The following is a 20,947-nucleotide window of genomic DNA, read 5'->3' as shown; positions in this document are numbered from 1 at the left end:
GATTAATTTGCTATATTAATCATTACCATATTATTTGGTTTTTCAGGTCAGCTTGGACCACGTGCCAAGCACACAGCATTCGAGAAAACATTGTTGAAGCTATTACAATGTACCAACATACGATTAGGGATGGGGACTTCTATGGGGAAACTGCTATTTCGGAAACTGAAATGGTTCTAAAAATTCACTAACATTCTCAAAGTACTGTCAAGTGTCACTCAAGCACAGCTTCGGTAAGTACAACCTCCTACTCCTCCCGCAATTCAGAGCCATTTTACTTCAACACAGTCAAGAACGCTTCAGGGATTCTTAACTGACAGAAATATCAATATTTACTGCCGCATAACACCTCAAGTTTACATAATACGATACAGTATACACAAAGCAGTGATTTTTTTATGTTTCCTTTTTCAGTAAAATCAATCAATGACTATTTTTGAACTGGCCACTGTTTGTTTCAATCTCACATCGGCCATTTTAAAAGAACAGTTCCATCATTTGCCCTTTTGAGTAAATACAGGGCTGCTGATTCGCCGCTCAAAATAATTGTCAACTCTGATTGGCTAATCTTTCCGACAAAGGCTCGAATCTAATTGGCACGTGGCCTAAAGGCAGCGATTGGTCACGGGAAATGGCCGATCTATACACTCGGTGCGTGATTGGACAATTGGCTTCGGGGGCATTCTAAGCGGCCTCTGAATGGGGCAAGCGTGTCACGTGAGCAAGTGATGTAAGTCAAAACTGTGACGTTGGAGGTGGCTTTCTCTTTGCTGCGCAGCTTACTGGGGGAGAAGCACGTGGGGTCGTGTTGGTGCTAGTCCGCTCGATAAAAGAAACAGCTAATCTCGTCTGAAAATGGTGAAACTGGCCAAGGTAAATGCGCTTCTTGTCGGACTGGGTTACACAGATGTGCAGTCCGCCCGAGCACCTTGGAGCAGCGCTGTATCTGTGGGTCCGTGCTACGCGCGGGCCGAGCGAGGCCTTTTCCTCCTGATGGAGCCCGCGAGTAGAACGGCCCGGACCGCGTGTTGGCCTCGGCCGACCCCAGTCCGCTCAAGATGGGTTCAGGGTTGCATTCCTTTTTTCCGCCGTATGGAACGCGCAGCTCTTTTCGCCACGGCCATCGAGTATATTTTAAACCGTTTTTCTCCCCTTCTATCTCCCCACTTCTCTTTCCCTCCCCCCCCCCCCACCTCCCCCACCTTTCCATCCGGGCTCTTGCTGATCCGCTTCGTGTCTCGCGAGTGCATGTTGAAGGAAGCGGGGAAGTGGGCTTGTGCTCCGGGGTCCCTGCTCGGCCTGCGTGTGTATTCACTATCCCAGCTCCATTTAGTCTCTATTTCGCTCCTTTCAGTGGGGGATTTTTTTTTTTTCCGTCAAAAGGGGAACCCTGGAAGGGAATTGTTCAGTGCAGGCAGCCCACGTTTTGGAAAGCACGTGTGGCTTGAATGTGCATGTTGACCGTCTTCATTCGCGCTCGTCCGATTTTGATCGCTTGGGGATTATTTAGATTTCTGCTGAAACATAAATGATTTATTTTTGAATGCTGCTATTGAATTCGAAAGACTGCGGATTAAAAAAAAAATCCTCGGCAACTGCGAGAGATTCTCGTTTAAAGATTTTGTAGTGCGCAACCAAGAAAAGAAAGGCTGCCTTGCATTTAGATGGCGCCCAAAGCCAATTAAATACTTTCGAAGTGTAGTTACTGTTGTGATGTAGGACATGACTACCTCCTATGTACAATGAAAAAGAGAAGGACAACTTTAAGGAATGTCTGTTTTAAGTAGCTGTTTAAAAATATTAAGCTCATGTATTGCGATAGTTGCTTTTGCACACAATTTAAAACGCTGCAGACGTCTGAAATACGCTGGAAAATACTGGGAATGCTCAGCAGGTCAGGCATCTGGAGTTAAAATTTCAGGTCCATGGCCCTTCAGATTTGTTCCTTTGCTTAAGTGCTTTTTTTATTTTTGTATTGTAACAGTAGCAGTACATTATGCACAAATGGTCAGCAATTTTGTCCACTGTAATGAAATATTTTATTTAAATATTGTGGAATCTTTTAATTTTCAGGGTAGGATTTGTACTAATCAAATTTGTTTTGTTCTCCCAGGCAGGTAAAAAAGCAACACCTAAAAAGGCTGCCCCTCCACCACCCCCTGAAGATTTTGAAGAGTCCACTTCTGAGGAGGAAAGTGAAGAGGAGGTGATTATAATACTTGAGTCGAAGCTCATCAATACCTGTGAAATCACCCTGGGCATCCACTACATATCTCTGCAAATTTTTTTTTGCACAGAAGATTAATCAGTTTAAAATGGTGTAACAGCTGAGATGTTTGCAGGATACATTTAGGGATATTGAGATGATCCAGTCTATGGTGGGGGGTGAGGGTGGATAATTTGTGTTGCACTTTAGTCATATGACATGGCAGTCTGCGAAAATAGTAAATCAACTTGGCTGCCTTTGTGCGCACTATTACCTTGTATGCAATTGGGGTTAGTTTTGCTGTTTGTCCAGATGATTGAGAGATTTGGTAAATGTAGTCCTGCTTTACTTCTACAGTGAAGCGTAATAGTAAACAATAGTAATCTTGTTCCATTTAAATGTTGTATTGATTTTAGGAACTTCCACCCGCTCCTGTTAAAAAGGCTGCAACTCCAGTTGCTAAGACCCCACAGTCTGCCAACAAAAAAAATGGGAAAGCTGTAAAAAAAGAGAGCAGTGAGGAGGAGGAGGAAGAAGAAGAGGAGGAGGAGGAGGAGGAGGATGACGACTCTGGTAGGTACCCTGAAAAAAAATTGCAATATTTGTGTCATCTCCAGTGAAGTGTAAAACAACTGTTATATGGTACCTTTAATGCAGTAAAATGTTCCATGGCACTTTTATTGATGTTACAAACTATAATTGCCACTGAGCGACATAAGGAAACGCTGATCTGATATCCAAAGTCTGGCACCCTTGGGACCAAGACTGCTGTATTTTGGGATGGGGGGGGGGGTCTAACGCGAAGTGATTATTCAGAGATAGGATTAGCTGATTGCTGCTTACCCACTCCCCTTCGCTGGGGCTTTCAGGACTGAGGCTGGGCCTCAGTCCAAGGCCTCTGCAGTATTGGCAGTAGTGATGTGATTGGCCGGCAGCTCTTGGATGGGAATCCTGGTGCCGGCCACTTAAGTAAGATGGAATGCAAAGAACAGCTGAGTATATTTTCAAAATGTCCAGCTTTTAGATAGCTAGATTTTGGATGGGACCTGTATTAGGATTAATGACTAGGCTTGGGCAAATCATTGGGTATTAAGGAATGCATTAGAGGTGGATGGAAGATGGAATGGCAAAGAGGCTTTGGACCTCGTGAGCATCCCTGATTTGAATTGCTGCACTGCTTACTGAGTCTTCAGGTGGTCATCTCCCCCCCCCCCCCCCCCCACTACACTCTGATTCAGCCACAATGAAATGTACTGTTAAAGGAACTAAGTAAAATGGCCCAAGGCACTTCACAGGAGCATTTAGACCAAAATTTGACATTTCTGTGTAAGGAGCCAGTAGGACAGAGCCAGTAGCTTGGTCAGCTTTGGATTTTAAGGAACATCTTAAAGCTGGAATTAGAGGTTTATGGCTATGGCTGCTGGAACAAATGCTGGAGTGATTAAATTTGGGGACATGCAAGAGTCCAGAATTTGGTGAGCACTGGCCATATTTGAATACAGGGATGAGAATTTAAAAATTGAGGTGTTGCTGGACTGGGTGCCAATTTGGGTCAGCGAGCAGAAGGGTGATGGGTGAATGGGACTTGATGTGAGTTGTGATTCAGGCAGGAAAGTTTTGGGTGAGCTGATGTTTATGCAAGGTGGGAGGCAGGCAAAGAGAACAGTGAACTGGTCAAGTTTGGAGGTAACATAAGCCTCGATTAAAATTGGCAAATGCATCTTGTGGTCTAAGAGTATCTTGAGCTTTGATTCCTGGTCTGTTTTTCAACCCAATAGTTGGTCTCTGGGGCAGATGTGTATTTTGGTATGTGGACAGTTTCAGGGCATGTTCAATCATGCAAAGGTGCCAGAATAGCCTGCCACTGTTTCCTGTTCTCTCATTTGAGAGAGGAATGGCTGCATCCCATCAGACTCTTTGTTCCACACCCTGCCACCAAGTTGTGATCGGTGAAGTATTTTGGGGGGGGGGGGGAGAAAGAGAGTGGAGAGCAAGAAAAAAATTAGTTTCTGCCACATTTTGTGATTTGTTGAACAGTATGAGGGAATAGGCAGCTTTTCTTAGAATAAGACTGCTGTAGTAAACTGTTATGCATAAACATTTTTTCTTTCAGAAGAAGAATCTGAAGAAGAGAAATCTATTCCCAAGCATGCAGCTGCTGTGACTACAAAAGCCAAGGAAGAATCTGATGATGGTGATGAGGATGGTAAACAAAATATTTTATTTCATGGAAGTTGTGCAGTCCAGACTTTGTCTTGGGTAATTTAACTAGAGCTGTCAGGTTAGTAAGGGCTTGGGTTGAGACCTGTTCCCACTTATGTTTGAGAAGCCAGTGCTGCTCAGTAACTTCTGTAGCCATGTGTGTAGGGCAAGTTGAGTGTTGCAGTGGGAGAAGATCTGGGCAATAGTGATCGTAATGTAGTTGGGTTTAAAGCAGTTATGGAAAGTAACAAAGGAAAATCAAAGTGGAAAATATCCAACTGGAATAGAGCCAATTTCGGTGATCTTTGAGAAGGGTTCTCGCACAGGTGGGTAGAAACAGATTGACCAGAAAAACACCAAATGAGCAATGGTTGGAGATAGTACTAACAAAACATTTTCCCATAAGAAGGAAAGATGGGGCATCCAAAGCAGTTAGATGACAAAGTAAATGGGAGGTTGAAATAAAGGTTTATGGTCAATGTCTGGTACAGAATACAGTAGAATACTGGACAGAGTAGAGTGCACAGATATTGAAAGAATACAAGAAAGACAAGGGGCAAGAGAAGATTAGTGGGTGATCTAAAGGGAAAGCAAAAATCTTGCGGTTAAAAAGTGAGAATTGTTCAAGGAATGGTTAGATTGATTAGCGGCAAAAACAAATCTTGTGGAGGCAACAGTCTTGAGTGAGGTATTGAAAATATTTTGCATCTGTATTCAAAAAAAAAGGGGGATGAAGTAAATGCTATAGAAGAGAGAGAAGTAGAGATCTTCAATAGGATTTCAAAAAATTCTAATTAGTTAAGTATCACAGTTTAAACACCAGTTGGGATGCATCCTAGTCTGCTGAGAAAGTTTGGGTGTGGATAGGAGACTCTAGTTATAATGTTCTGAGGGTTCTTAACAGGGTTTCTTAAAGGCAAATTGCATCTAGTAACCTGATTAAGGAGGCTGATGAAGGTAGTGCAATAGATATAATGTATCACAAAGACTTTTATTTGGTTGCGTGGGTGGTGATGGGAGAAGCACATGCCCTTAAAAGGGTCAGTGGTGACTTGGAAATGTAATTGGCTAAGCGTTGGGGAGCAAAAAAGTAATAGTGAACAGATGTTTCTCCTAACTAGAGGTATGCAGTGGCAATCCCCAGGGGTCAGTTTTCAGACCGTTTTGATTTTCTTTGAGACCTGGACTTGGGTATAGAATGCAATTTTGAAGTTTGGATGATATGAAATTTGGCAATATATAAATAATGAACAGTACAGGAACAGACTTGAGAGCATACAGACTGGTGAAATTGGTGGTTAGTGTGTAATGGGGGAAACCTAGTATAGATATGCAGAATTATGAAGGGTACTTTGCAGAGGGACTATATTCTCTAGCAAGTGGGTCAGTATCCAGAGAGCCAATTATCTTGAACTGGGAAATGAGAAACTTCTTAACAGCGTTGTTAAGTTCTGCAATGCAGTACTTGAAAATGTGGTTGAATCAGATTCCATAGTAACTCTCATAAGGCAATTATACATGTACTTGAAGATGACTAATTTGCAGGGCAAAGGCTGGAATATTTAGAGCTGGCACAGGCACTATGGCCCAAATGGTAGTTTCCTGTGCTGTTAAATTCTATTAATTGCTTCTGGTGGTTGGATAACTTATCAATATTATTGGCTATTCTGGTTACTTGAAGGTTTCAAGCATTGGTGGGATTTGATCACACTTGAGTCCTCCTCATTCCTCTGTTTTTTTTTTAAATCTTAGAATCTGAAGAGGAAGAAGCTATGGATACAGCACCACCACCCAAGGCAAAAAAAGCTGGCATGGTAAAAGTTCAGGAAGACGATGAGGATGAAGATGACGAAGGTAGTGAAGATGAGGAAGATGTTGGTAAGTTTAGTCTGTTTAAGGTGGACTGTATAATGTCAGTGCATAGGTTATTTTAAGTGATCTAGTTAAAGTAAAGACAAGCTAGTACAAATCTCACAAGCCCCAATTTTGAAGGAAGCTAGTTCTGCATTTAGTAATGTAGCTGTTTGGTTTGTACATTTCTAGAGGTATTTGGCCACTGTGCTGGAAGCTTTGTTTCAGGTGCTGAAAGCAAGTATATTAATGTAATTATCTTGTGTTGTAAATGAGATGATATCCATAAATTTCCTCCCTCAGTTAAATGCTGTTAAAACAGCTGTTTGAATCTCAGTCTAAGTAAGTCCAGCATATAACTGACCCATACAAATCAAAACACTTGATGTTCGATGTCTGCTCTGTCCTCATGGCCCAAGCATGCAAAGGGGCTCCTGCAACTAACTTTTGCAGGTGCCTGTCGTATCTGAAATATTTCCCCCACCCTGTTGATAAGATGCCACATAAAAGTTACTACACAAGGTGAACTCATGGTGTTGAGGTAATATGAGCATAGTAGAAGAATGGCTATGGCTAGCTAACTGGAAACAGTTGGGATAATTGGGTCATTTTTCGGGTTGGCAAACTAGCTAGTGAGGTGCCACTGGGATCAGTGCTAGGGCCTCAACTATTTACAATCTATTACTGACTTGGATGAAGTGACAATGATTTGTAGCCAGATTTCTTGACAACGCAAAGATAGGTAGGAAAGCAAGTTGAGGAGGTCTGCAAAGGGATACTGGAGTTAAGTGGGTGGGCAAAAACTTGGCAGATTTAGAATGTGGCAAAATTAGGTGGTCCACTTTAGGAAGAATAGAGAAGCAGAATATTTAAATGGAGGGACAGCGGGATGCTGCAATACAGTGATTTTGGGTGTCCTCGCATACAAAAAAGCATGCAGGTAGAGCAAATGGGATGTTGGCCTTTTTTTTTGCAAGGGGGATGGAGTAGGAAGGAGTGTCTTGGAAAACTGAGGAAAGGTTGAGCAGATTGGGGCTATATGTATTGGAGTTTAGAAGAATGAGAGCTGATCTTATTGAAACAAGATTCTGAGGGGGGCTTGGCAGGTAGACGGGGATGTCTCATGAGGGAATCTGGAACCAGGATTTTGATCTACAAGAGAGTCAAGGGTTATTGGTCGCGGGCTGTGGAGTTAAGGCCACAATCAGATCAGCCATGATCTTATTGAAGAGCAGAGTAGGCTTATGTGAAATGTGCTACAATTTGGATTTGAAGTGAGTTACTTGAGATGCATTTTAAAATTTTGAAGTGTCTCCTAACTATGCAGAGCGATAGCCAACATCATTAGTGCATCCAAATCTTTGCCACCTTGCCGGTATGAGTCTGCGGAGGCACGCTTCGTCACCACATAATGATGTCCTGATGTCCAAGTGTTGTCTCACTCCGCAATGGCTGCAATCGTCGCCTCTGCACCCCACTCCCTCCCATGCTTACCACTTCTCTTCCTCGCTCCATCTCTCTGCTCTGGGTGGCAAGGTGGGAGCAATTGTTGGGCAGATGGGCGTGGGAGGGAGTGGGGTTACTGTTGAGGGGTGGTGGAGGTGGTGATCGTAGGCATTGAGGGGTGATGGGCTGTGGGTTCAGTTCATTTTTGTGTCAAATTGAGCAGTGCAGTCTATTATTGGCAGCTGTCTTGAGAAGTCAGTGATTGTTGATTGAGGCTGCATGTCAGTACTGTGGCACCTAGTGGTTGCATTGTCAGCAAGTGCAGCCTTAATTTACATGGCACCCAACCCTTGTACACATTAATCTGGCAGATGCTCAAATTGGTTTTTGTTGGGTAGGAGTGTCATTTGCATACAGCAAGGGTTACTAAACAATGTGAATTGATTGTCGAAACATCCAGTGTCTTCACATGCACCCCAAGGAACTTAGTTGCAGCTTCAGGGACAATAGGAAGAATATTTTTGATCTTTTATTCAACAAGAAAATACAAAGGTATTTGGATGTAATGCCCCCTTCCAATTCTGAAGACTGAAGTTCAGTTTGTCTTTGGCTCATTTAATAGCTGTTGATAAAATATAGGTAAGAATTCATGTTTTTACTGAACTGCCAATTGGAAAACTTGACTAATGGCCACGTTTTGGTGGATGGACTGTAAAGTGCATGTTATTGCAAGATATAATCTGTCTGAACAGCTACCCAAGATATGCATTGGAATTCCGTGCTGTAGTGGAGTGTTGAATATTAGTTGAAAAGAACATTTTCCCAGTAACGGGGGCAAAAGCTTCGAACTCCCTTTTTAATGGAAAATAAGCTGTTGTGTCCCCCTAAATGAATAATCCTGTCAATTGAACGTTTACAGAGCTAGTTGTGCCGCAGAAAGCTGGAAAGAGAAAGAAAGTGGAACAGAAGGTAGTGACTCCAGCTAAGAAGCACAAGTCTGATAGTGATGGTAAGTGCATGGGAAACTGCATTAGGGTTCAGGAAAAAGTGTTCTGTATTGGAGTTTAAGCTTCAAAAGTTATTTTAATTTTTTTGCCATGTTTCACATTTGAAACAACTACATGTTATTATAACATTGAATAACCAATCCAAGGTAATTCAGAAGGGTATGATAAAATGAAGACTAATTCAAATGAGGCATTAGAAGGGGTGACCGTAGTCAAGGAGGTAGGTGGTTGTAGAACTGGGAAGGGGGATAGAGAACCTTAGCAGGATGAACATTTTATACTTCAAGAGTTGATAAAAACAAAATGCTGGGAATATTCAGTAGGTCTGTGCAGGGAAAAAGTTAATTGTTGGAATAGTGGCAGGTGGGGACCCCACTGCTTTCCCACTAGGTAAGTCCATGGCGGGAAAGCCTCTTGATGGCCCTGCTGCCCTTTAAGTGGGCAATTAATACACGATAAAGGGCTGCCACTGACATTAACCCAGGCGCACCTGTCACCACACTAGGAGCATGACCTGCCAACCCATGCGTGCTGCTTGATGGTTCCGGGGGGGCGGGTGGCGTTGGGACGAATCCCTTGTTCAGAGGCATTTGGTGCCTGACCAAGGGTCTTGGCATCAGGAGTAGGGTGGCCTGCTGAGAGTCATCCAACCCAACCCCTTGCTGATTACCCCTCCCCATCACTCACTCACCTTTGCCTGGGTCGCTCTGTTATCTTAGGCCTCCAGTGGGTGTATTTTTCACAGCAGCCATCACTTCCTGAGCAAGTAGGTCCTAGTCCCAGGAAAAGTCTGCCAGTGGTCCCTCAGTGCCTGATTGCCACATAATAAAGTGGGCTTTGGCCAAAGGAAGTGACCCCAATGTTTCTGATCTGACATTTCATCAGAAATCTACCTTAGATTTTAGAACTTTAGATCCCACCACGGCAGCAGGAAAGTTCTATTCCAATTGATGAGGTAAATCTGGAATGAAAATCTAGTATCATTAGCAATGACCATGAAACTACTGGATTGTCGTTTTTAAAAAAAAAACACACACAACTGGTTCATTGCCCTTTAGGGAAGGAAATCTGTCATGACTTGGTCTGGCCTACATGTGATTCCAGACACACAGCAATGTGGTTGACTCTTAACTGCCCTCAAACAGTCACTCAGTTGTCACCACCACCTTGAGATAATGAGAAATAGGCAATAAATGATGGCCTGCCAGCAACACATATCCTGAATAAATAATAACTTAGATTGGGGTTACACAAGATGTGGACATTGCACACATTCTGGTTCTGAGGTATTTCAGGGTTAGTTACTGGGGCTGTAGTGCTCTGATTCCAATGGGCAGCATGTTAGATGAGTGTGAAGAGAGCAAGTAGAGATGCCTTGGCTATGATTGTATGGGAAATGCTTCATTCCCTGAAATGAAATGGATTTTTGTAGGCAGTTATTTCTTCACAAAAAGATTGTTCCTGATGAATCTTTCCAGTAGAATGCATTGTTTAACCTGCAGCTTTGAGAATTTAGTAATTTTTTTGGAGTCTGGAATATCTGCTTTTAATTTGAAAGCTTAATCAATGCTATCTTCCCCTAGCATGCATCAACAGGAAAACTGCATAGTATTTTTAAAAAATAAATCATTTCAAATTATTGGATTTTCTACTGTTTGCACAGATGATGATCATCAAAAGGGACTTAATACTGAAGTGTGTGATGTTTTTTTGTTCTGATGTGCTGGTAATATGCCTTAAGAATATTGGAAACATCAAAATGATGCACACTGAGTTTTTCTTTTCTGCTTTACTTCAAAGCATCCTTTTCACTGTTTGTTGGAAACTTGAACTCTGAAAAAAACTTCGAAGAACTAAAGAAAGCCCTGAATGGCTTCTTCACCAAAAAGAAGCTTTCAGTCACAGATGTCCGAATTGGATCTAGCAGGTATTTATTTCCAATTAGCAATATTTTTCAACCAGTTTCTTAAATTTAAGTAATGGACTAAGTGCTATACAGCTGCCCTATTCTGATTCCTCAATGTAGTAGAATATCTATGCTAGCTTACTGAACATCAGCTGGGGCAATTACAGTAGATTCTAGTCCCTGAATTTAGGGAAGAGGGTAAAATGACATCTGATAGCCATAAGTTAATCTCTGCTGGATGTGTAAGTATGTACATATGGGGTAAGGGCAAGATGGTCCTGGCTGATTGGTTACTGTAGTAGTAGGAGATTCAAGCCAGTATTCTATTTGCATCTGGTTTCATATGGTGACTGGCCACCATAGTCTACCCCAATAAGAAGGTAAATTTGAGTCTTTTGACTTGTAGGCAATCTGACATTTGGATCCCACACAGATTATGACTAGTTTGTAATAAACAATGTTTATTTTGGAAATGGGGATGCTAATCTGTCCTCTATTTGTTTTATTTTTGAGCAGCTATATTTGAAGTTGAATTTCTTTTTATGCAATCAGTATTGACTAGTTACATTTCTCACATAATGGGCTGCATTTAGTGGAGCCATTGGGACTCCCAGCACTGGGCCAAAAGGTGTGGGGGCCCCATCCCCTGACTTTATTTAACGGCACATGGGAAAATTAACAGCCTGGCACCAGGATACCTGACCTTTTTAAAGGTGGGGATCCTGCCTCCAAGAGCTGCCAGCCAATTGGGACTGGCAGCTATGTAGTATTGGCAGTGCCACTGGGAGTGATGGCCACTGCTGGTTTTGAACCAGACCCAGTGCTGGAGACTCAGACCCTTGGTTGTGTGAGGTGGGGTTGCCAGGGTCAGTCCTGTAGGTCCTAGTGATGGAGAGAGAATGGGTATTGAGCACAGGTGGAGGAGGGGGGTCTAGGGAGCTGGGTGGTTTCTGTCAGGCACCCTCTGGGTCACAGATTCTCCAGTAGAGAGCCAACCCAACTCTCTTTTTCGCCCCCCCCCCCCCCCCCCCCCCCCCTGCCCAGTTTGCAGGGAGGTCAGCACCTCAAAATAGACAACCTCGCCATCTGTCTCCTTTTTGTTTCTCTTTCGTCTCCTCCTCCTCCCCCCCCCCCCGGGGTGCCAAATGGCTGGCTTAATTTCAGTGGTGACGAGAAGTGGCTGGTAATTGCATCAAGGCCTCGAGGCAGGAAGGCTGCCATCAGCCTATCTTGTCCCTGACTTAATTGCAGTGCAAGGGGAAGGTGACTATTTCTCTTTCTCCCCCCCATCCCTTTCTTCCTAGCTCCTTTCTGGGGGAGGGTCCCATTAAATTCAGCCCAATGTGTGAATTTTAGCCATTTTTCTTTTGGTATAGGAAATTTGGTTATGTCGACTTTGAAACCGAAGAACAACTGGAAAAGGCTTTGGAGTTCAATGGAAACAAAGTGCTGGGACTTGCAGTCAAACTTGATAAAGCACGCAGCAAGGAAAGTAATGCAGATAGCAAAAGAGGTATGAGCTAGCTCCCATTTTTGTATTCTGTTCTCTGCTACTAAGTTATCCTGTTTAACTAAACTTGCTTCTGTTCCAGTGGACATTGCCATGAAGCACACAGCTTCCTCATGATTTGGAATTAAATGGGTCTTCTTTGCTCACAGGGATGGCTGGTGTATGTAATGGCAGCCATTATGGTGCAGTAGTGATGCTCTTGTATTGGATGTCATTAAGGCCACCAGAGCAGTAAATGTAACTTTACTCCACTTGGCTGTTATTATGTGCTAACAATCCTCTTGTTAAAGTGTATCTTTTCTTCTTGCTCATTGCCACCTATAATGGGACAAAAATGCGCACACTGCACACTTTTTGGCCAGAAAGTAATATGTAACAGGCTTGTTAACACTGACTTAATTCTCATGGTCATTTTTATGTTAATGGTAACTGGCTGTGAAAACCAATGCGATGCTTTTCTTGCAGAAAGGGACTGCAGGACGTTGTTTGTCAAGAATCTCCCATTCAAGATAACTCAGGATGGCCTCAAAGAGATTTTTGAGGATGCTATTGACATTAGAATTCCTGCTTCTCGTGATGGTTCAGGGACTCGGGGGTATGTTTGAGGCTTTAATAACTGACCTATTTGTTTTTAAAATGTGCATTAGAAAGATGGTTTCATTTGACTCTGCATTTTCTTGAATTTAGCATTGCATATATTGAATTTGAAAATGAAGCGGCTGCAGATACAGCATTGGAACAAAAACAAGGCACTGAAGTTGAGGGCAGAGCCATCGTTATTGATTTCACTGGAGATAAAAGTATGTTGAATGTAAAGGGTGGCCAAACGCATGGACAAACGCAACCAGGTAGGAACTGTGGAATGTTGACCTAAAACTGGCATTTTTAAAATTAATTTTGTTAAACATGCATATCATCCAAGGATTTGAGCAAGAAAAGTTGTTTTGAATGATTTGTCATGACAAGTTGATTGTGTCTGCACATTTGATAGCTGGAGCTGATGAATTTATATCTGATAAATGTGATGAACCTTTTGAACAATTCCTCTAGATAGTCAAGTACTGATCCAGCTATAATAAAAACACAAAAACTGCTTTGCAAGCTGAGCCAAAAATGACATTCTAATTTTCATTTTAGATTCTGATACACTCATTGTAAATAACTTGGCATATTCTGCGACAGAAGAAACCCTTCAGAATATTTTTGAAAAAGCGTCATTGATCAAAATACCAGAAAGGAATGGCAGACCGAAAGGGTGAGATGAATGTTTGGTTTGAAATGTCTGGTGTCGGAATACCTGAAAGTCTATAGCAAACTGCTTACATTGATACTGCAAAATGCATTTAAGGTTGTAGATTTGATGTATTTATATGTAAATGTCTCAGAAAACTGACATCCAAGAATTGGCTTTGGCTTTTTTCCCACCATATAAATTACACCTGCACTAAAGCAAACCTAAGTAACATTTCCTAGTTGTGGGGCGGGGAATGAGTTGGTAGTTTTCTTTTCACTAATTGAATATTCAACTTTTTTCTCATCATAGGTTTGCATTTATTAAATTTGAATCTATTGAGGATGCTAAAGAAGCTCTTGAGAATCACACCAATACAGAAATTGAAGGGAGGACAGTGAGGTTGGATTTCAGCAACCAAGGATACAGAAGTGGTGATGGTAAGATGCACCAGATTTAATGTCGTTTACAACTTTTTGAATTTGTATCCATGACTGCACAATATTTGCTGACCATATCAACTTTTAGGTGCCAGCAAGACATTGTTTGTTCGTGGCCTTTCTGATGACACAACTGAAGAAACTTTAAAAGAAGCCTTTGAAGGAGCTGAGAGTGCAAGAATTGCAACAGACAGGGAATCTGGAAGGTCAAAAGGGTATGTAAACTTTTAATAGCTTTTCTGTCCCTTCTCATTGAGCTCCTCACTGTCTAAATCAGTGTCAGTGGATGGATTCGCAAGAGAAGAATAGTAAAGCACAGCCTGTCCTATTTTTTAAAAAGAATGATGGCCAGTCTGTCACAGTTAAAATGTAATTTCACCAGCTTTTACATTGTGATGGGATTTTTCATGGCTTAAATGCAAATTTTAAATTTGTTTTAACTTTGCATTACTGGGGCCTATTCAATACTAGAAAATAACACTTGTTTGTTTTAGTTTTGGCTTTGTGGACTTCGCATCAGAAGAAGATGCAAAATCAGCTAAGGAAACTATGGAAGATGGAGAAATTGATGGATGCAAAATTGCACTTGACTTTGCTCGACCCAAGGGTGAAAGCCAGCGGGGTGGTCGAGGCTTTGGAAGAGCTAGAAGAGGCCGTGGTGGATTTGGCAGCAGAGGTCGGGGTGGCCGAGGCGGTGGTCGGGGTGGATTTGGAGGTATGGGGCTGTAAATTAGTTTTTGATTCTTTTGGAATAATTTCATAAAAGGTCAGTCTTTTGTCAGATGCTTCTTTGTAGAGGCAAGTAAGCTTTCTTTGGGTCCAAAATGTGCTCTTGTACCCTGTAATTACACATTAAAAGATAATTGTGTCTTTGGTCAGTCATTTTTTCATATTAAAATGCCCAAATGTTGGGGGCAGATTATCACATTTAGATATAACCATCAACTGTGCAGTGAGGAAAATCTGCAGAGACAAGAAGGAAAGTGGAACAAGTTCGGTATATGATCTTCTATTCTCTGCCTAATGCCCAGGAAGATGCTTGTTGTGGATCTATTTCAATTGGATTGTGGTGCTGAGTGATCAGTATTTGTCCCATTCTGTCCAGTATAATCTTTTTATATAGTTTTTTTCCCATCAGTATTGAACCTGTTCAACCCAAAGCCACACAACTTTTTTTTTAGCTGAGACCATTGAATATCAATGCACATCAGAAGTTCTAGTAACCCTAATCTGTCCGAACCCAACCCAGGCATGCTAAGGCCAGCTGTAGCTGCAAACCTGAAGAGCACTTGCCAGCGTTTGAAGCTGAGCTCTTCTGGCCTTTGTAGCTCAGCATCTTATTTAGCCATCAAACAATATTTTCTGCCCTGTTCCTAGGAGTTCCTTTTTTAATCAGCTTGAATTTTCTGCTGTCTTGCCCATTATCAAATTTAAACCTAAATCTAAATATTCTTTTGTAGGATTCAGAGGTGGAAAGACAACTCCTCAAGGAAAGAAAACCAAATTTGATTAAAGAGGCTTATAAGACTGCTTTACCTCTTTGTGTTCAGACAGAGCCTCTGTTGATCTGCCTCACAGTTGGACATTCCAGAGTTCTGCATGGACTGACTGGCTATGCAGTTTGGAGTGTGGTGGGAGCTTCCTAAGTTTCTGAATGGACTTACAATTAAGTAAAGACAGAAATTGTTGGTATACCTTTGTGGATTTTGTCAAATTTATTAAGTATTCTGTTTTACCAATGTGTAAATGTACTGTTCCCTATGATTTTTTAGTTACGATGTAAATGCAAAAATAATGTTTTAGAATGTTGTGCTTGGCATACTGTCTGACGGATTAAAAGGACCTTATTTCATGTTTTGGGTATTCAATAGTGCGCATTAAACTGGTTACTAAACTTGTTTACAATACTGCAGCACTTCCTTAAAATACCTCACCTTGAAGCACCACCAAAGGTTTGAAGCTGGGCTCTTCCTTTCCTTTTCCATAACTACAAATAGCAATACTGTGACATTGATGGCTTTGCTTTGCAAATTTAATTTTAGACATTTCGCACATTGCAGTTATAAGACGATGGAAATGCCAGCTGGCCTATTTCCCCCTTCTCTACCCCCAGAATTAATTCTGGGGCTTTCCAGGTGTGTGTTTAAGTTGCTTACTCAGATTTGATTACTTTGCATTTCTAAGAAGGTAACTTGGTCCAAACCCAGTTATTTTAACTATTTTGACAAAAACTTCAGCATATAACAACTATACCAACACTTTCATCTGTCAAGTTCTTGCACCACAAAATTAGTTGAGTTGGAAGTTGGCTGTATTTGTCTGTTATAGATAACAGTGCAATCAATTAAGATGTTAAAAGCATATTTAATACTGTACAGCATAGTTAAATATGGATTCCATGTTTACTGAATCTCAGTTCATGGCTATATGCATAATTTGGCACCATGATCCTGTAGGTCAGTGTTGGAAACACTTGTCCAAATATGTGCTCTATTACTTTTTTATGGGCTGGGTGATGCTGTTTTTTTTTTATAAACAAAATAACCCAACATACTATCACCTGACCAGTTTTTTGTAATGTGTATGTTCTGCTCAATTATGTGAATTTTTTTTAAAAGCACTTGCAGTTGTCGTTTTGAGATGCTGCATTCCACAGGTTAGAACAGAACCTACTCAACCACAGTGACACCCAAAATTCACAAGTTTGATCTAAGCCTGCTGTTCCCCTGTGCTGAGTTGTTTCTTTGGACTTATTAAACATCTTCCAAATCAGTTGACTGCTGTACAAGGGTTCACTGTGTGGAGTATGTTTTCTTCAAAAAAAAAACAAAGCTGATCCTATAGGATATCCCCAGTTAATAGTAAGCAAGGGCAGCTTTTGCTTGCTGTTTCTGATTGCTCATGTTATAATGATTTGGTGAGCGCTTAATATGCCCTATTTAGAGGCATGACTTCAAATTGGGACTTTACAAGCAACAAATGTTACAATGTTTTGTCCAATGAAACCCTACTAGTCTACGTTTTGGATTGTAGATTGGTAGTGCAAGGGTCAGCTGTATGTACAGAGTTTTTAGTTGTCTTAATTTTTACAAAATACAAAATGAAAGTATCCAAGGTGCAACATTGTAGAAAATATTTTTCTGAAAAGTGGAATAAATGGACATGTAAACCTGCTTCCCTGTTCAATGTGCATTAGTCTTTTGTAAGCTGTGAAAGAAGCCCTCAAAGGGTTTATCAGTTTCAGACTAATGTTAATTTATATAAAATGCTATTTGTCTAACCTTGGGTACAATATCAAAGGAATGTCTAGAGTGCATGCTGTATTACTTTCTGTCCTCCCAACCCCCAAAAGTCTTGCCATGGCTGATTTGTCTAACTTCATTCCTCATACTTCATCCAAATCAGGTTTTATTACACAAACAGCATGTGGTTCTCTATTTGCATTTAGAGAAATTGCTATGCATCTTCTCAGCATACAGTCTATTGATGGGTGTGTTGGAATTAACTAAATGTTGCCTGAATTTAAATGCCATCTGTTTTAACTCCAGCCATTTAATTGGTGAATGGAAGGTGTGCTGGTAAAGCCAGTCTTGAAGGGTGAGACAGGTCAATTAAAATGTGAAATTGACCCAGTGGAATTTGCACAGATAAATAACTGCCTGATCCAGCTTAATTATGGATAACACCAAAGGAAAATCAGCCTGATTGATCAACTTCCAGTTGAACAAATGTATAGCAGTGTCAACAACTGATGACTGGATCAGACCGTATCTGATATCCACAAAAAACCTGCTCATGTGAAAGGCTATTTGAAATTTTAAGAGGTTACGTAGATCCTGTCGTACAATGTTAGAATTGATCTAGGAGAGAAAATGGAAGAGATGAAAGTATAAGTATAAAGGCAGATGAGACTTGGAAATTGACCACTCAAATTAATGAGTACGGTAAGTCTGGTTCAAAATTTAGTTGCCTCTATTCTGTTCTATGCCCACCCATTTTGTTTCTCCCTTCTTCTTGACCCAGAGATTCTGTTCTTGAGTTTTCTTTCTCCAAATTTGTCCATGGCCTAGCTCCTTTTCAATACTTCATTTCTTTCTGTATTTGATTCTGGCTTCTACTTTTTCAACTATTGCTGGCAGAGCAGTCAGCCCCTTCCAGCTAAGTCCTAGATGCACATCTATTTTTAAAGACCCCACTATTAAAGTAGCAACTCTTAAATGTAATTAAAGCTGGGGCAGGCAAAATGACTAACAGCTGCCAACTTGTGTAAAACAAAATACAATTCACTAATAACTTCTAGAGAAGGGAACTTGCCACCTCTATTCAGTCTGATTTACATGACTTGTTGCAATTGCAAAACAAGTAATTTTATTAGAAATAAATTTGAAGTTAGCTCAAAAACAATGGTGATGGATAGAAATTGGGAGGGGCAATTTTGTACTTAATTCTATCCATCCACTTTGTAGTTCTTAATAGGGAGAGGGCAGGAATGTAGATGGAACTAAGCTACTAAAATCTTAGAATAAATGCAACAACTCTTCCCTTTAGTAGACAAGGAAATGGTCCTTGTACCATTTAGTTAATGGGAAGTTTTTTTCCTTGTCTAATTTATCTCATCATTTTGTACACTACTTTCAAATCTCCCCTAGATCCCATTTGCTGTAAGGACAACCCCAGCTTTTCCAACCTAACCCTGGAGCCATGTCTTCATACTCTCAAGGATTCTTGCATCTTTCCTAGAGTGGTGAATTGAACAATATGCAAGTTGGGGCTTAACCAGAGCTTTATCAATGTTCAGTATAACTTCACTGCTTTTGTACTCACTGTCTCTATTTATGAAGCCCAAGAGTCCATGTGCTTTCCTAACCACTCAATATGTCCTGGCAGTTCTGAAGATTGATGCCCATACAATACCCCCCAGTCCCTCTGTCCTTGCACACTTTTTTGTCTTTCCCTATTCCTTCTGCCAAAATGCATCACCTCACATTTGTCAGTATTGTTATGACATGCTTTTTTTTTTTTGAGGACACCTATTTTCAAATTATGGACCTTATTTTATTGGGGAAAACAAAAGTTTTCCATGGATTTTTCTTTATCCTGTCCATGACTCCAGGGGACTTGGTTTGTGGATGACTCTTATTGGCAGTCACCTGTCTTCAGATAAATACCCAGCAGGGGCTTTTTGGACTAAGGGCAGATGTTTACAGAGAAGTGACAGGTCAACTTTTATAGGGATCAGGTTGCTTGACTCAAGATTGTTTTTGGTTTGGCTTTGAACAGTGTTCTGAAAGAGGTTTAAGAATCAACCTGTCGAGGACAAAACTGCAACCTAGCTTTTTTCCATCTCTTTGAAAAGCCTACCAGCTTTTCTTTTTGAGAAGCGAGTGTGAGAAATTGCTTCTTTCCTCCAAAAGGCCTGCTAAACTGATCCTCAAAGTCTCCTGAAAAGAACAGGTCAAGGAAGATCTCAGTAACCGCAGTCTACACATATTTGGGATGCCAAACCAAAAAGGACAACTGACATCTTTACATACCTTTTTAAAAAGAATTAGCAAGTATTTGGACAAAGTGTTCCTTTTTTGTCTTTTTTTTGGTAACAGCTCAAGAAAAAAAATCTTTCTCCTGTTAACCAGTGTTTGGTGTGAGCAGGGCTAAGCTAAAATGAGACCTTTCATATTTCAATCTGTTTAATGCTTTGCTTTGTTACTGGTTGTCTTGTTATATAATCTGATTTTGTCTGTTACAGAAACCTCGTGTATTTTATTCTGCGATTAAATAGAGTCCATGATTGACCGTATTAGTACCTGGGTAAAAATTTTAAATATATGTTGTGACCTGTGGCGAAGTGGAACTAGGAATAAAATGCACTCCTCCCACCTTGGTCATAACATTATTGGGGGTGCTGGGTGGGATAACCCAATGCTGCCGATGTAAAATTGTAATTGGTAATCATTGAAAAGAGGAAAAGTTTTTTTTTTAAAGTTTCTTGTACATAAGAGTACAGTTTACCCTACTCTACTGTCTGTCAATTGCTACAATCTTTCTGGGGAAGGAGGATGTATCTGAGTGCTTTCAGAAAATTAACCAAGGCTAGCCTAAAAGACTTGGCAGAATTGTTGTTAAGAGTTAAAACTAGGTGCTAAGAAAGTAGACATTATTGCAGTAATAGCACAGCATTTGCAATTAGAAGGCAAACCACATGATAGTACATTTGCATTAGCTAAAATTCAGTTGTGGATAAGGTAGCTTGAACTTAAAGGAACAGAATTGGTAAAACCTAAGCTTGAATTTCAAAGTGGAAGAGAAGGAAGGGCATTTGAATTTAAAAAAATGGAACAAAGATCTGACCCCAGTCCAGAAACAAGTTTAAATTCGTAGAAACCCTCCAAAAGTTTGGCAAAGGAACACAGGCATTTTTCATATCTTTTGAAAAGATAAGTGGCCGAAGGAAAACTGGATACTGCTTATGTAAAGCAGGTTGATGACGTTTATGCCATGCTTTTTGAAGAGGCTTTTGCAGATTGTGAGATGGCAAAAAAAGGCTATTCTCACTGCTTATGCCTTGGTGCCTGAAGCTTACTGCCAGAAATTTCAGAATGGCTGGAGCCTGTCTGGACAAACTTGTATAGAATTTGAGAGGGTAAATCAAATTAATTTTGATCATTGGATGTAGGTACTCAATATATAGACTATGTATGAGAACCTTAGGGAATTAATTCTACTGGAAAAAGTTAAAAATTCACTTCCTCCGTTAGTGAGAACCCAGAAAGTTTAGACAGGCAGCGGAAATCCCTGATGATTACAAGCTTGTTTGTAAGCCCAAGCCCAAACCCATTATCTGTCACCCCCACAAACCAGAGAAGAGTAGAAGGTGGGAGGGTGAAATGAAGGCATGTAGCTGGGGACAAGAAGGGACGGCTGGGAACGCCTCTGGATCTCCTCAGGTCAGAAAGGAAGATGCTGTGGGTGAAAGCGAGGTCCGAAAACCTAAGTGTCATTGTCACAAGGTGGGACACCTTTGTGCAGAATAATGGAAGTTGCAGGGTAAACCCATGGGATACACGAGGCTAGTGCAGAGAAAGGGGCCTTGACTGAGAGTAGGACATCAGGCTGTAGCTCTGACTGCAGCTGAAAGGCCAAGTACAAAA

At 41.0% G+C, this 20,947-nt stretch overlaps 1 protein-coding gene and 2 non-coding genes across 3 annotated transcripts; all 3 read left to right on the top strand.

Moving 5' to 3' along the window:
• The first annotated feature begins 756 nt into the window (after positions 1–756).
• ncl (nucleolin) lies at positions 757–16,571 on the top strand. Its single transcript, XM_068042303.1, has 15 exons — positions 757–873; positions 2,114–2,206; positions 2,623–2,779; positions 4,320–4,412; positions 6,161–6,286; positions 8,625–8,714; positions 10,513–10,639; positions 11,995–12,131; positions 12,594–12,723; positions 12,816–12,976; positions 13,266–13,383; positions 13,672–13,799; positions 13,888–14,014; positions 14,294–14,514; positions 15,260–16,571. The coding sequence occupies exons 1-15, from the start codon at positions 856–858 to the stop codon at positions 15,310–15,312; spliced, it is 1,779 nt and encodes a 592-aa protein (XP_067898404.1). The 5' UTR covers positions 757–855; the 3' UTR covers positions 15,313–16,571.
• Positions 10,369–10,436, top strand: LOC137375521 (small nucleolar RNA SNORD82). The gene has a single exon (XR_010976010.1). It is a non-coding gene; the product is annotated as a small nucleolar RNA SNORD82 (small nucleolar RNA).
• On the top strand, positions 13,121–13,198 carry LOC137375522 (small nucleolar RNA SNORD20). Its single transcript, XR_010976011.1, has one exon. It is a non-coding gene; the product is annotated as a small nucleolar RNA SNORD20 (small nucleolar RNA).
• Positions 16,572–20,947: the final 4,376 nt, after the last annotated feature.

This window comes from Heterodontus francisci, chromosome 11, assembly GCF_036365525.1.
Source record: "Heterodontus francisci isolate sHetFra1 chromosome 11, sHetFra1.hap1, whole genome shotgun sequence".
Taxonomy (NCBI): Eukaryota; Metazoa; Chordata; class Chondrichthyes; order Heterodontiformes; family Heterodontidae; genus Heterodontus; species Heterodontus francisci.
This window is presented reverse-complemented; position numbering and strand designations above follow the sequence as displayed.